The sequence below is a fragment of the Melanostigma gelatinosum genome, assembly GCF_949748355.1.
Source record: "Melanostigma gelatinosum genome assembly, chromosome: 23".
Taxonomy (NCBI): domain Eukaryota; kingdom Metazoa; phylum Chordata; class Actinopteri; order Perciformes; family Zoarcidae; genus Melanostigma; species Melanostigma gelatinosum.
Genome location: NC_136656.1, coordinates 7104678 through 7120520, shown reverse-complemented (window position 1 = coordinate 7120520; position 15843 = coordinate 7104678). Strand labels below are relative to the sequence as shown.

General features: G+C 45.9%; 1 protein-coding gene and 1 long non-coding RNA gene across 2 annotated transcripts; both read left to right on the top strand.

Annotated features, from left to right (window-relative positions):
• Nucleotides 1-285: 285 nt before the first annotated feature.
• LOC306796963 lies at nucleotides 286-2016 on the top strand. Its single transcript, XR_013773085.1, has 4 exons — nucleotides 286-424; nucleotides 848-955; nucleotides 1245-1385; nucleotides 1693-2016. It is a non-coding gene; the product is annotated as an uncharacterized lncRNA (long non-coding RNA).
• A 2117-nt stretch (nucleotides 2017-4133) lies between these two features.
• Nucleotides 4134-14706, top strand: dtx4a (deltex 4, E3 ubiquitin ligase a). Its single transcript, XM_079296018.1, has 9 exons — nucleotides 4134-4252; nucleotides 4500-4714; nucleotides 6327-7494; nucleotides 11701-11762; nucleotides 11895-12056; nucleotides 12168-12229; nucleotides 12358-12678; nucleotides 12789-12878; nucleotides 12987-14706. The coding sequence occupies exons 2-9, from the start codon at nucleotides 4507-4509 to the stop codon at nucleotides 13215-13217; spliced, it is 2304 nt and encodes a 767-aa protein (XP_079152144.1). The 5' UTR covers nucleotides 4134-4252; nucleotides 4500-4506; the 3' UTR covers nucleotides 13218-14706.
• The last annotated feature ends 1137 nt before the right edge of the window (nucleotides 14707-15843 follow it).

Here is a 15843-nt window from a genome sequence, read left to right as displayed (position 1 = left end):
CATGTATTTCCTGTGACTTCCAGTCAGTGAAGAAAATGTTTTAAAATGCACACTTGATATTTGCTGCATAATGTCATCTGCACCTGTGCTGCAAACTGAAAAGTCAACTTTGCAGGGAGAAAATAACAAGTGTTCCTCTTTTCATAAATAATTGCACATTTTCTTATCTGTGCTCTCCAACACACCCTGCTTGATTTTTTCTTTAATCTGTGTCCTCACCCCGTCCAGCCTCCTCCTACCTCAAAGGGCTGCAGCAAACTTTCTTCACCACATTTCATGCATCAGCCCCTCTCTCGTTTTTATCGTCTCCTCCACACACAGACACACGCTGTCGCACAGTTCAACATTAGAAAGAAAGACACAAGTCAGTCTCTTAGCAGCGTTTGTCAAACACCTCAAACTTTATCTTCTGATCACAACTTGGGTAAGTTCTTTACCGTTCAATTTCCAACCTTTTAAAAAATATTTTGAACACTATCTGAACTCGTTTTTGCTGCACACATTTTGGATATTCTTAATTAATCATGATATGATCTCTTCTCTATTTAATTACAGCTTATATTAATATAATATATTTGTTGAGTTCAGATTCAATATTTAACTTAATGTGCTTTATGTTTTAAATGGTTACAGTATTTCAGGCAGTAATTTACCACAAATTATCCTCGTGCATTTCAACTGTCAATCCATGTTAAGTACATTTACTTATTTCACATTCGTATTTAAATGTTTTCTTTGAACATGATGTTGCAACTCTGCCTGATCTCTAGGAGTCTGATTAACCGTGACTAAAAAAAAGTTTCCACCCATGGCAATGACTGATGCTGTTCAAATATCCTTTTGACAGGAAACCAGCAACGCTGCCAGCAGTCTGCTCGCTTCCTGTCACCCCAGCACAGCCAGTTTACAGTCACATAAGATCAAGGCAATACAGACTTCCTGTCACGTCTCCAATGTACGTGTCTATATTGCAATTATGAACCTTTGGTGACGTGTTAGCCAGCCCAAATGGTAACTCTGTGGTTGTAATTGTGTCTGGATTAGATGTTAGTATTGGAAAAAAACAACATTGAACAGCTTCTGCAGCTTTTTAAAGTAGTATTATTGACATGTCTTTGGTCAGTTAAACCACAAATGCCACAACAATTGAAGTGAATGGGTAATGTTGCATGTGAAGCCATCTGATGGTTAAGCTGGAAACACCATGCACCACTATTACGTTTTCAAATTTTCTTTTTTTCTAGATCCTTAATATAAATCAACCAATGGATCTCCTTCTGATGAAAACTTCGCAACTGCTTTAAAGTACAAGGAGTTTGACTTCTAAATTCTGCCTGTAACTGTGACTCCAAGCCAGAGGGATTTTTCTACTCTACTCTAAGGAGGTAAAGTACATTTCTAAATCTAATCTGTCTCGGCTTTGTCTACAGCTTGAATGAGATGACTTCTGGTGCTCTTGGAAAGGACTTAGCCGTGGATTGAGACCGAGTTGAAACAGTCCACATAATGTTCAGCATCCGTTTCAACCTGTTTCATATTTCCTCCGGTGACATTTTGTTAGCTTCATGGAAAAACGTGAAATGTCTGACTATTTTTTCAAGAGACAGGGCCACTGAGTACAAACATATTCAAAGAAATGAATAAATCCCAATGTGTGGCCATTGTAACACCCTCTCTCTCTCTTCACTTCAGGCATGGCCGACTCTAAGGACAACCCAGCATCGTCCACTCCGACCGTGCTGATCCTCTTATTCTGTCTACTCGTCATGATTGTGTTGCTGTTCTTCTTGTACAAGTGGTTGAACAGGGAGGCCAATGGAGAATACACCGTGCGGCGCATGGTGTATAAGGACGGAGGGGTCAGGGACCGGGTGAGAGGTGCATCGTTAGCTCTGGGGACACGTCTCGGAGTCCAGCTGTGGCCTCAAAGTGATGCTGATGAGGATGGAGAGGAGATGCAGGAAGTCCAAGATGAGGAGGGACAGGTGGAGGAGGGTGGTAGCCAGGGCAGTGACAGCGAGGGAGACGACCAGGAGGAGGAGGAGGAGGAGGAGGAGCAGTGTGGTGGGGCAGAGGGAGAAGGAGGTGACAACTCAAGTTTGGAGAACTCGGAGGCAGAGGAGCAAGACAGACTAACGGATCAGGCGGAGGATGAGGGAGAGAGGGGGGAGAAGGTGGGAGATGGGGAAGGTACAGGTGAAGCAAGAGGGGGTGCTGGATTGTCTATAGATCTAAAGCAGTTCTCTGGAAGTGCCATCTGGTCTGAGGAACAGGGAGGTATGGCCTTAGACAGTGATGTGACTGCACTGTGAGAACAGAATAAATACAAAAAAGTTCAATTACAAGGGAGGCTTCAGAAGTAATATCCTACTGAGGCCAAGTCTCCCTAATTAGATGTTGAAATATATTCTCTGTAAATTTGATTTCCTAACATGAAGGTCTAAATGCTGGTGCACACTTCCAAAACAAAACGTAACTCTTTGTGTCAGCCTTAAGTGGTCTAAAATACTGGAATCACCCTATAAACCGCTCACCGCTGAAGACATTGTCCTCACTGGTAGCTACCGGGTTTGTCTTTATTTCACTTCATGTTGAGGCATCAGGACAAAAATGTGATGGGTGGATGAAGCTGTTATGAATATGCAGGAGAACAAATGGATTGCATTTTGAATGTGTGTGTAAAAGTTGACCTGTAAAACGGTTCAAATCAAACTTTGTATCATTTCTATTGCATGCTGTTTATTGTGGACTCATGTGTTTTTATAACTTTGAATGTTTATTTCTAATTTACATGCAAATTAAAAACAGAAAAACAAAAAAATGGATTTGACTGTGTTTGTGTTGTTGTTGATATCATTTGTTGAGCTGAAACATTAGTAAATTGATTGACCGATTGAGCGATCCACAGAAGATTTTTATTCTTTTTTAGGCAAAAAATGTACAAAATGTAGATGGTCCCAGCTTCTCAAACGTGGATTGATGGTATAGTGATAAACTGAGAAGGCAGAATATTAACAGTAAAATCTTTGGTTGCAGCGGGACTCATATTAATGTAGGTGGGAGTCAAACTTTCCATTAAGTGACATTTCATATTGTATGTGAGTTACATTGTGGCCGAATGTGAAGTAAACATAGATCAGAGTGTTGAATGTACTGCAAAACTATAAGATTAAGCTCTGTATATCTCTTCTTTGTTGAAGGATAGAATGATGATGCCATGAAATGAAAATACAATAATGTTCCTTTAAACTCAAAACCATTGTCATACATGTACATATTTGACTTACTTCCCTGTACAAACGTATTTTAACGCACTTCATGGTCGTTTTTGTTGGCAAAATATTATACTTTTCATTTTGAGTCGTTGTACACGAACAAAATCCATAAAATAGTGTTTTCTTTACCTAAGTACTACCGTTTTACTACTGTTTTACCAATTATACGTCTACACTAAATACGTTAATAGATCAAAAGAGCAATTGTCTTCAGTGAAAGCGATCAATGGGGATGTAGCTCAGTGGTAGAGCGCGTGCTTCGCATGTATGAGGTCCCGGGTTCAATCCCCGGCATCTCCATAGTTTTACGACTTTCTCCAGGTTAACGATACTTTACAACATATCACAAGTGCAAGTGCGTGCGAGTGTCAAACATTTATTTTTCTCCGGCCAAATTATCTCCAGTGGTGGGTGAGAGCCACATCATGGATCAACCAATAAGTATGCCAGAGTCAAAGTAAACAGAACTGTGTGCAGTGACACCTTTCTCAAAGCAATTATGTAACCATAAATCTGGGATTTTTACCTCAAGAATGAAGACTCTCCCTCACAGACAGAAACTATTAAAGCACCCAAACTGTTCTGTGATCTGACCGGAGACACGGGGCCCATCTAACCCGGTAAATATGTCAATCATTTGCTGGCAGGAATCTGATCCTCCCTCACCGAGAGCACAGATCTAGTACAAAAAAAAACAAGTGCAAAAACCTAGCACTGCACGATCAGAGCCATTCTGCCACAGTAACCTACTTCAGGAGTGCTGCACCACCGTGAGCATCCAAGTTGCATTTTCTCCTCTCACCCTAACTTGATTGTGCCGGAGAAATGATTTCAGCAGACGTCACTCATCTGCATAGGGAGTAAAAATGCAACCATCCTGCATCAAGCTTCTCGGCGCGTCTGAAACTCACTGTACCCTCGCCGTGTGATTAAAGGACCTACTAATTGCTGCATAACCGAAACTACAAACATGGAAGGTACAGTTTGCATGTCGTGTCATGGGCACAAAACAGATATATATATATATATATATTTATATTCACAGATAGGAAACACATCTGGCTTGCAAACTGTCCAAGATGGATGCAGCGCCGCTGTGCGCAGGGATGCACGGTGGAGCGGCAGCAGGTTGCCTTTAAACGCCCAATCATCCTCGCGTTTTTTTTGCCTATACGTATTTGTCAGTTTTATTATTTTTTTCCCCCCCTCCCCTCCCCTCTGCAGGAGTAGGATGTTACTAGCATCCGCTGTGGTGGTATGGGAATGGCTGAACGAGCACGGACGCTGGCGGCCCTACAGCCCGGCTGTCTGTCATCACATCGAGGCAGTCATCCGGAGCGACCCGCGGTGTGGTAGTGTCGTCCTCGGCCAGGTGGACTCTCGCCTCTCGCCCTACATCATCGACTTGCATTCCATGCACCAGTTCCGACAAGACACAGGTGAGACGGCAGAGAGGCGCGCGGAGCGTTAGATTGTAACGGCGCGGCCGGGCCTGAGGTGGAGGCCTTTTTTAAAATTGATTTAACATTTTTTATTTTGCTCATGTGTGTCTACTTTATATCTTTGCAAGCCCTGGTGTTGATTCTGCAACAGAAGTTGATGCCCTGGTGGGTTTTGCTGCCAAATGGCTTCTCATTTTTCCTGCAGCAATGACTATGCCATTCTTCTTTTTTTTTTGATCAATTTAGATTCCCAATTCGAGTCTCCTTATAGGTTACACCTTTTCTGTATTATGTGACATTTCATTTAAAGGTGAGGCAGAGATGCTGTCTGCGATTCTGAAAGGTGTCTGGTTTGGTTGAAGTGAGTCATACTGGTTGGGAATGTGTGTTTTGCAACCGGCACATAGGCCACAGTAGCAGCTGAAGTGTCCAGTCACAGCCACTGCCACATTACTGTCATCAGCACCACTGTCTTTAATAGCAGAATACGGGCATAAGAAACCATCTTTCACAGGTCAAAGCTTCACAAGAGAGAGAGAGAGAGAGAGGCAGTAAGACAAAGCAGGGAGTTGTCAGTTGTCAGGCGTCTTACTTTGGCAGAGAAGCCAACATTTCCCTCTCTCTCTCTCTCTAAACATTGGCTGACAAAAGCCTTTGTGAAGTGTGTTTTCCAAAACCCAGCAGAAGCTGAACTGGGGGGAGGCAGACAGGGTGCCCCAGTCTAAATAGGAGACGAGGAGAAGGAGGAGGAGGAGGAGGAGGAGGAGGAGGAGGAGGAGGGGGGAGAGAGAGAAGGGTGGGGAAGAATTTCAGGAGTCTGAGGTCATTGGTGAAATGGGGCCGATGGAAGCAGATCTCATGAATGAACCCCCTTGTTGTCTTAAATGTCTGAGCAGACAGTTTTTTAGGAATTGTTTTTAGATTATTTTTTTGTGATATGAGATTATTTTAGTTGTTTTTTCAGGGGGCATCAGAGATGTTTTGCTTCCACGCCATATGTTTGATCCTACATGTATTTAAAATGCTTGGTTGTAACAATACTACGGGAAAAATGTAGATGTTTTTTTACATTTCTGACAACATTGTCTTGTGAACGCCAAAAAGGTTTCATCTCACACTTGTGGATTTAAGCTCACTCTCATCCTCCAGAAAATCCTTTGCGCCCCCTTCTTGCATTTCAGACACAGGATTTGATGTGTGGAGGCTTCACGGCGCACGGAGGCTCTGTCGAGTTTCTCTGGACACCCTGGGAAAGCAAACACAGCCAGCTTTTAGGTCGGATGGAGGCTGCCAGCCAATCAGAATTCAGAACACCGTGTGCTGTTACCAGGGGCAACCTGTTTGCCCAAATTCTTAGCGAGCAAACACAAACATGTTGAATTTGTTAGGGTTGCAATCTACTTGTCTGCGGTAAATAGTACCACAGCCAGTCTCTTACCTCCTATTGCAGCCACCTCTCATCACTCTTCATTGAATCTGCCCAAAGTGCTTTTCACAGATTGAGTCCAAATGCAATATGACTGTATTGCTAACAGCTGTTGCGCCTTGTCAAAATCCAAACACTGTGCATTTGTCTTTTGCATTGTTCTGACCTCCTAATCCCTGTCAGGTACCCTTCGACCGGTACGACGTAGCTTCTACGACCCCACCTCAGCGCCGGGCCAGGGCTGGTTGTGGGAGTGGGAGAACGACGCTGGCAGTTGGACGGCGTACGACACGGCGGTGGGCATCGCCATCCAGGCAGCGCGCGATCGCCAGCAGCCCTGGCTGGACCTGGCGCCGCTGGGTTTCTGCTACCTCATTGACTTCGAGAGCATGACCCAAATCAACGGGCAGACGCAGCGCTGCCGGCGCATCCAGCGCCGCTCCGACCTGGCCTACCCGCTGGTGTCCGGGCCCCTGCCCAAATCCCACCACGCCTGGGGGCCCATGTCCATGCCCAGCCACGGAGGACTGCTCGGCGTGGACGTGTCCGGAGTGGGCATGGGGATACGGATGAGCAGCGGCGGGACTGGAAACGGGAGCGCGTACCCCAGCGGGGCGCTCCCGGCCTCAGCCATCACGTCCCTGGGACAGCCGTGCGCTTGTCAGCAGTGCATGTTGGTGCTGAGCGTCAAATCGGGCGCCATGTCCGCTCACACTCTGGGTCGGAGACCGCCACAGACCAAACCACCTAGTCCCAAAATCAGTAGTTACCCCGTCCCAGGAGGGTCGTACTCACTAACTCTCCCTCGACCTCCTTCCCTGTCTCGGTCTTACTCCCCTCACAGGACGTCCATAGTCGGGGCGACAGGTGGCTTCAGTGTGGGTGGTATGGGTGGTGCAGGAGGTGTAGGTTACATGGGCGGCGGTGGTTTTGGCGGTGCCAGCCTCGGTTACGGCGGAGGCTTCCCCCACTCTCTTTCCCTCCTCAGCTCGGCCACCGGCGCCCTCTCCATCTCCTCCACCCGACCCCCTCCTCCAGCTCTCCCCCCTCCTCCACCGCCTCCCGCTCCGCCCTCCACCGCCCTCTCGTCTGCGGTCACCTCTCCCCCTCACCCCTCCACCTCGTCCTCCCTCTCCGCCCCTGCAGCGCCCGCTCCGGGCCAGCCTCTCATCTCCACGACTGCCTCCACCTGCACGCCGTCGCCTTCGGCCCGCGTCCTGGGTCCAGTGTCTTTGTCCGGTGCCGCTGCCTGCGCAGCCCCTCTGCCGCCCCGGTCCAGCCTCGCGGGGCTGAGCCGACCTGCGCTGCAGCGTATCGCCATGGCTCAGTCGCGTGCCCTCATTGCCTCTGGGTGAGTACACAACCACTGTAGGGGTACATCAGTTTGGTCAAAATACTCTTTTACCAGCATGTGTTTCACATTCCAGACATTCGCCAAGCAACCGCTTAATGACACACTCATACACACGGACGTACAGGACGTAGTTTGTATCCTTTTTCATGCAAACAATTTGTCGCTCAGGGCCTCAAGAAATCTGAAAAGCCTGGTAATGCTTTGTGTGTGTGTGTGTGTCACATTTGAAACTTGGGCTGATTGTAAAAAAAGACCGTTTTGCTTCGCAAACCACATCTGGAACTGGTGTGTAACATCTGGGATGTCCCCGTCGATATGGAACGCTTGATTTTCCCATCAGTGGCATTCTTGTCCGGGAAATTTTGAGCGCAATGTCGACAAAAATATTGAGGTTTTTCTGAGCCCGCCCACCTTTTAGCGCTCGAATCAAATGCGAAGGATTTTATTTGAATAAACGCGATGGTACAGCGCTCAAATATTCTGTTTGGCTGGGGAATACTCACAGTACAGAAGCTAACGACGCTCCAACTACCGTTTCACTGATTTTAATATTCGATTCACCAGAGAGGGCAGCTATTAAAAAAGCTATTTCACTTCTTTTTTTTGTGTAGAAAATCCACATCAGACACAAATAATTATTCAGAGCAGAATATTCGTATATGACTAAAAACACAACAGTCGTTGGCAGCAGTGTTCATGAATGAAATCCATCACAGTGTCCAGGTGTCATAGCCAGAGGCCGCTGATTAGCAAGATGTCTGGGGTCGAGGCTGGAAAGAGGTTACGGGAAGACTCGAGGACCAAGAGCACTGCTGTTCCTTCATCATTTTATCATTCCTGTCAGTTGTGCAGCTGGTTCTCCATTGAAGCCTCGCTGTGAGCGTCCGGTGAATTTTAGCAACAGACTCCAATTATAGCCTTTCTTTTTATAACATTTCTGACAGCGACGTTTCTGGGGTGCTCTAGATTTCACTTGTTTTGCAGTTGTGAGAAGTGAATCCAACGCATGCAGTCACGTTGGCATGATCTGCAACGGAGCTGCTTGGTACTGTGAATAAAAAATTTATTTAAAAAAAGACCACATTTCCGTGTGAGCAAACCCAACATTGCCCCAGTGGAGAACCCCAATTCTCTGAATCCTCGCATGAGCTATCCAGCTAAGCCTCAGATTAATACCAAACACCACAGGCTTAATATTCCTGCGCCTGTAATCTGTTTTTTGTGTCGGGTGAGCTGTGTGACTGACCCATTCTTTCAACCTATCGGGTGACGGCACCGGCTGCTGCTGCTGCTGCTAAAACAGCCGACGTCACAGATCAAGAAGAGTCTCTCTCTGGTCCCATCGGCCGGGGATCCTCTGCTCACCCCTCCGACGTTTCCCTCTATTTGCTCTTAGCGCCACTCAGTGCTCCTGCTGTCATCGCCTGATTGCTTTATCCCCAAATTCATAACTGGCACCGCATGGATACCGGAGCAGAGGAGGGAAGAGGCTCCTTAAGCTGGGGGCCCAGTGGTAGAGCTCAGTACGTGAAGCTAATTCGGCTGTATTGAGGAATTTAATGAAGAAAACAATTGACCCTTTGAAGCATTGCCTTCATCAGTTGATGTAATATTTTAGCAGTTTGCCTACTCTGCAGGTTTTCCACTTCTCATTTGGTGTAACTGATGTTTAGCTGACAGTTTTTCTAGGGCAAAAGTCAGCGGACACACCTGCTGTAGCAGGAGCTACCACAGAAGAGTTTTTAGGACTTTGCCAGCTGTTTCTAATTCTGTCCTTCAGGACAGATTTCGTCCCTGTGGTAGAGTCCCAACCACGCAAAACGGGTGTGTAAAGATCAAAATGAAGGCAGAGTTTGAAGATGGGTGTGGTCCGAGCAAGGGCACCGGATGTAACAGGGTAGGAAGCGGGGAAGGCAAAAAAAACAAAACAAAAAAATCATTATATTCCTCAGAATCAACAGCTTAGCGTTATTTTAAAGGCTTCAAAATGGTCATCTTTGTTCACCAGCTAGTTGCTAACTGTGCCTGTCTTCAGTTTGGTGCTCAGCAGGCAGCATTGAGAGTCAACCAAGTTGAGGGCCAGAAAATCGAAACAGTGAGCTAAAAGACATTCGAAGGCTCTGTAGAGCTGAAGGGAGCTGCAGTACGGTGTTATTCTTACCGGGTTCATTGTTTAGAGCGACACCCTTTAGCATTTACTTGTTAAGATAAGGTAAGATTCACGTTATTGATCCTATACAGATAAACCGAAGTGTCACAGCAGCAAAAAGGATGTACAGGATACAGAATGCAGATAAGAAACCTTAAAGAGCTAGAATATATATCTAAAATAACGCATGAAAAAACAAACTACAAACAAGCAACTAAATGAGGAAGTGAGATACATAATAAATGTTTACTGACGATAATATCAAAAGTTTAGACTTTATTATGATTCCATGTTGGAATATATATATATTTTAAAAAGTATAACATTTGTTGTTGTTATATCATCGCAAGAGCTTGCCTGAAGTGAAACGGAGCAGATGGTTTCCGAGTGAAGTGTTCCGAGGGGTCGCGAACGTCACAGATGGTCTCGGTGATGAGAGCAGCCTTTGGTCCACACACCTGTTGTCATGCTTTCTCCTCTCACTGCACTGGGCTTGATTTCTGCAAGCGTGTCAATGTCACAAAACCTACACTGCAAAGTGTGTGTGTGTGTGTGTGTGTGTGTGTGTGTGTGTGTGTGTGTGTTGCCACATGCTGGCGGCTTGCGTTCCCGTCATCCAGCGGCCCAGATGGAGGTCGCTCGAATGCCACTAGATTAGCCGGGATTACAGAAACGTGACCCAGCCAGACTGTGTGTCACAGTACGCAGATTGTCCGGTACTGTACAGCGCAGTAACTCTTGACTGTAAGTTTCACTGTGTCACGGTTGCATCATTTATAGGGATCTTCCAGCTCATGAAAACACTGTGCTAAAATGTGTTGTTGCTGCCAGAACACAGGCTTCAACTGTCAAATAATGCGACACAGTATGAATTTTGTAGAAATACAAAAACAAGGAGAGGGAGAGTTTAAAAAAATATGTATTTATGCATATTTCTCCCATTGCACAAATCAAGAGGAGAGACTAAATGGCAAAAATAAAGGAACAGCCCACACGCATAAAAGAAAAATAATGACAACAAATTAATAAATAAAGGGTAGAGGATGGGCTGTCTTTGTGAGAAAAAATAGAATGAAGATAAATAGATTGATGCAAATATCTCCACTCGGTAGTCGAGGAGCAACTGACTGTGGGTTGTAAACATTACAGCTGCAGTAAAAGAGAGCACAGTGAGTTCAGAGGGCAACTTCAATGGACAGCTTTCATTAACGTCTTCAAATCATCCCCGCCCAAATCTTAGGTGAGGAGTTTGTGACAGCAGGTGTGCTGTCCATCCAGCGGCAGTTCGTTCGCACATCAACAAGTCGTATGTGCTCGTGTCTGGCGGCCTTGTGGCGGCCTTGGCAGTGTGCAGTGCAGCAGTGGTGGAGGATGGTTTGACATCTGATTAAAACTAGTACCCTTCAAAACATGCCTGTTCAGAACGGGCAGCATGCTCGGCCCGCGGTGCTGCCCTCTGCTTTCTGGAGAATCGCACTTTATTCCGTTTTAATGTTTTCATTCGACATAGCAACTGTTTAGATTCCCAGTGCGTGGTCAGGTTATGCAAATAACGCCTGTCTGGGAATGTGCTGCCAGCTACGGGGTGCCTTGAAATCGTCCATCGCTTTGCATATTTCAGTGAACCCACAGTGTTAACGTAACAGTCTGCTGCCCCGCTGACCCCTGAGGCTCCGCCCCCTGCTTCCACACAGAGACTTAATTTCATCTTTAAAAATAGCGAATAGAAAGAAATAAGTCATTTGCCACGTGCCCGGTGTCGCTAATGCTGCCGTGCACACGATGCTATAATCTTAAGCCTTACAGAGCAGGAAGTACCTGGTAATTATAGGACAGTAAGTCAAGTCATGATGAGCAGCATCTGTTTGTTTCTCGACATGACTCGGCAAAAGCTCTTTAGCCTGCGGACGTTGAGTGAACTAGAAGCTGGAATATTCTCTGTCATTCCACCTGTTTACTTTGCTTTGAATTTAGCCTGAGGTGGCCGGTTGCACGTCTGCTTTTTAGTGTGTCGGCAATCTGTAGATTAATATGTTGGTTTTCCTGTTTTTCAGAGTGCCAACTGTTCCAGTGAAGAACCTGAATGGATCAAGTCCTGTTCACCCTGCGCTGGCAGGTAAATACATTGTTACAACCATTGTTTCCCCCCTCATTATATTTAAATCGATTCCCTGGATAAACAGCTCCTCCTTACTGAGTAAACCCCAAATACAGTGTCTAACATTCCCCCTCTGCTGGCTGTGTCCAGGCATTACAGGCATCCTGATGAGCGCGGCAGGACTTCCCGTCTGCCTGACCCGCCCTCCCAAGCTGGTGCTCCATCCTCCACCCGTCAGCAAGAGTGACATCAAGCCCATCCCCGGTCTGGGCCACTGCTGTCGCAAAACCACGAAGAAACAGGCTCGTAAAGGTGGGTGTGACGATGAAGACGGCTTGCGCTTTTTCACCCTCACGCAGTCGCGCCTGTCGTGTGCATTCTGGTCATAAACGGATCGTTTTATTCTCTGTTTCCGTCTCGTAGGAAAGACCCCTGAGGAGGTGGTGAAGAGGTACCTTCAGAAAGTCCGCAATCCCCCAGAGGAGGTGAGTTCTCCTTTTTGGATGTTTTTTAAAATTTTGTTAATTTGAAAAGACCCGTTTTAATTGACTAAACCTAAAAGGCCTGTATCAGACTGGGCAAGTCATAAGTCGTACTTGCCTTCCCGTCTCAGGACTGCACCATCTGCATGGAGGCCCTGGCCGGGCCATCGGGCTACAAAGGCCCCGGCGTGGGCGGCATCTCCCGGGCCGAGTCGGTGGGCCGCCTCGCACAGTGCGGCCACCAGTACCACCTCCAATGCCTCGTCGCAATGTACAACAACGGCAACAAGGACGGCAGCCTGCAGTGTCCCACCTGCAAGACCATCTACGGAGTCAAGACCGGCAACCAGCCCCCGGGCAAGATGGAGTACCACGTCATCCCCCACTCGCTACCGGGCCACCCGGACTGCAAAACCGTCCGTATCATTTACAACATCCCTCCTGGCATCCAGGTAAAGTCTTACCCATGCTTGCATGAACACTAGCTTCTAAATGATGACTACAGGGAAGCGTTATTGGATTTTACTTGGATGATGTGATAAACTTTGCTCTTGCTGTTTAGGGTCCAGAGCACCCGAATCCAGGCAAACCCTTCACTGCCCGCGGGTTCCCCAGACACTGCTACCTCCCTGACAGCGAGAAGGGACGCAAGGTAAATGAGAACTCTTCCCTACAGTCGAACTTCCTGTATGTTTTCAAGTTAATGTGACTGGAATCTGTGATGAAGCGTCATCTTTCCTTTCTTCATCCCTTCGCCCAGGTTCTGAGGCTTCTTCTGGTAGCATGGGACCGCCGGCTCATTTTCTCCGTGGGTACATCCAGCACCACGGGCGAGTCGGATACAGTCATCTGGAACGAGGTGCACCACAAGACGGAGTTCGGCTCCAACCTGACGGGCCACGGCTACCCCGACCCCGGCCACTTGGACAACGTCCTGGAGGAGCTCAAGGCTCAGGGCATCACCGAGGAGGAGTGCCTGTCCAGAGACTGAACGGACACATTCAAAACGCTGCAGACGCGGGAATGAACACACGCGATCCTGGAACGGGATCCGCAGCCGGACTGATGAATTATTAAGTCTGCTAAAAAAAAATTTTTTTAAATGAACGGAGAGGACTTTGACCAACGGAGGTGGACAGCAACTTCAAAAAAAACGAAACTCTTTACAGCAGCGTTGGAGAAAGTGTTTCAGCAGAATTAGCTGGGAATAAGATGTCTCTCATGACTGCATGAGTCAGTTTCGATACATGGGAAAACTTTTGTTTTTTCCTCCCAATGCAGTGACGGTGTCAAGATCGAAGATGTTATTCAGTGAGACATTTGAGACCACTGTGCACATACAAGTCAGTGTTAGATAAAACAACAACAACAACTGTCATTTATACTGTGAGACTTCATTTCAAGAATGTAACTAAGTGAATTTTGCTGAATTGATAAAGTGTCTACCACTGCTGCTGGTGTGTGGAGCTGACAGGAGGTTAAACTGAACAGGAGTGAAGGTCTGTAAGTTGTTTCAAGTGTTAAGTCCACAAGCAGAATAAACTTGTCATTGCAGATAAATATTTCAAATGTATAACTGGATATCTGAGCATGAATATTTGCTGACCTCTAGTGGTACTTTTCCAGAACAACATTCCTGTTTAGGTTTGATTTATATTTTATTGTATTGTTGTATATTATGACTACTTGATATATGATATTGTTTCCATTCTATCATGTTTTTTTTATATTTTAATTCGACATTTTGATTTATATGGTGTGTTTTCTTTGCATTGTTTTCAGGTGTGGGGTGAAGTTAAGATGAGCTGCTGGTGTACCAGTTTGCCTGACACTTTATATGCCATATACCAGCCCCCCCCTTCAACAAAAATCTTCTTTTTTGTTTTGTTGGTATTTTGTATTAGATTCGCTCACAAACTGACATTCCTTAATTGTTCTGCCCTCAGAGCATGGGTGCATTTAATAGCTTTCTATGTCTTCTTGTATCTGCGTTGATGTTAAGAACTGATAGAGGAAAGGCTACCATGGAAAGGCCCCCAGGAGGAGTAAATTCCCAAAAAGCTAAGATTGGACCGCCTGCCTGAGCTCAGACTTGCACAGAGCGTTCTACTTCGTATCAAAATGAACCGGACAGCTTGTATCTCCTGTATTATTGTGTAGGACACACACACACACACACACACACACACACACACACACACACACCAGCCTCAAATGCTCTAATCACACTACAAAATGTGCTCATCAGTTGTTTTCGTCATATGTAGTTTTTGCCATGAAGACTATCTCTTGTTGTGGATCCAGCTTTGGCCAAAGTGGTCCAGTTAGTTTGCATTCGGTCCATTGTGGACCGGTTTATTATGAGGTATAATAGATGAGATGTACAACAGTATGTGTTGACATACTAATGTAGGCCAACATTAAAAGCATTTATACTTTATGATACTTACTGTATGCACTGTACTGTATGTATGTGTTTTATGTGCACAAATTTGCATTAAACGTTTTTCTAAGGTTCAAAGAGATAACAGAACTTTACTCTGGTTTCCTCTTTCATTTTATATGTAAGGTATTTTGTGTTTATTGAAGTCCATATCAGTGCCAGCTCTCACTACTTTAAATGTTTGCTGTACAACATTCAGAGAGTTTATATAGCATCAAACAACAGCTTGTAATATAAAGATATAGCGAAGTAATGTCTACCTGAGCAGAGAATTAAGTCACTTGTCGTTTGTGTGTTATAATCTGAGTTTCTCGCTGCTTTGTTGACGTAGCCGACCGGTCGGCCTGTATGCCTTTTAGTTCGTGCATGTGAGCGTGCACTGCACTCATATGGCACCCACCGTCAAGGCAACAATCACAACCTTGCAAAAGGGAGTCAGAAAGCGATGACTAGAAACCCATACCCAAAAGACTGATTCACTTTTCGAGACGCAGGCATTTTAACTGCACACTGGAGGCATCGGTGGAAAAACAAACCTTTCACAGCGACTTTCATTTGCCCTTCCATTTCTGTAACCGCAGAGATTAACGTCTGTCTTCAGTGACAGATGTGATGGATCAGGCAAAGAGGCAAATTTGTAGCTTGAAAATTCACCGGCCGCGTGTCAGGTCGCTGAGGAGCAGATGGGTCTAATGTCTAATCAGGCCAGCACTAATAAAGATGAAGTGAGTGGGGGGGGCTTGTGTGTTAGTGCCTCACCGTTTCTGCACTTTTTAGGTGGCAGAAGTCAATATGGAGAGACAAAGAAAATGGCAAAATGTTGCAGGGGAGGGAGCAGTTTGAGGTCTGTGCAGTGTGGCTTTGATCTTTGATGCATAAATATTCTTGAAGGAAAGATTGGGAACAAAGAGGGCGGAAGAGAGAAGGGGAGCAAGAGAATACATGCACATAATATGGTATAGATTAGGGCGCTTGAGATGGGGGTGGACGGAGATCTGCCCCCTTGCTGAGATGTAAATGGGGGAGGGGGTCTCCAACTGGTCAGAGAAACCCATCCTGCAGGGCTCCATTGTCTTCAAACCAGGGATATGAATAGAAAGCTGATTACAGCAAGCAGTCAGCATTTTGTATTGCGTTGCAATGGTGCCTAAGTGTTTCATAGCTTTTCAGTGAG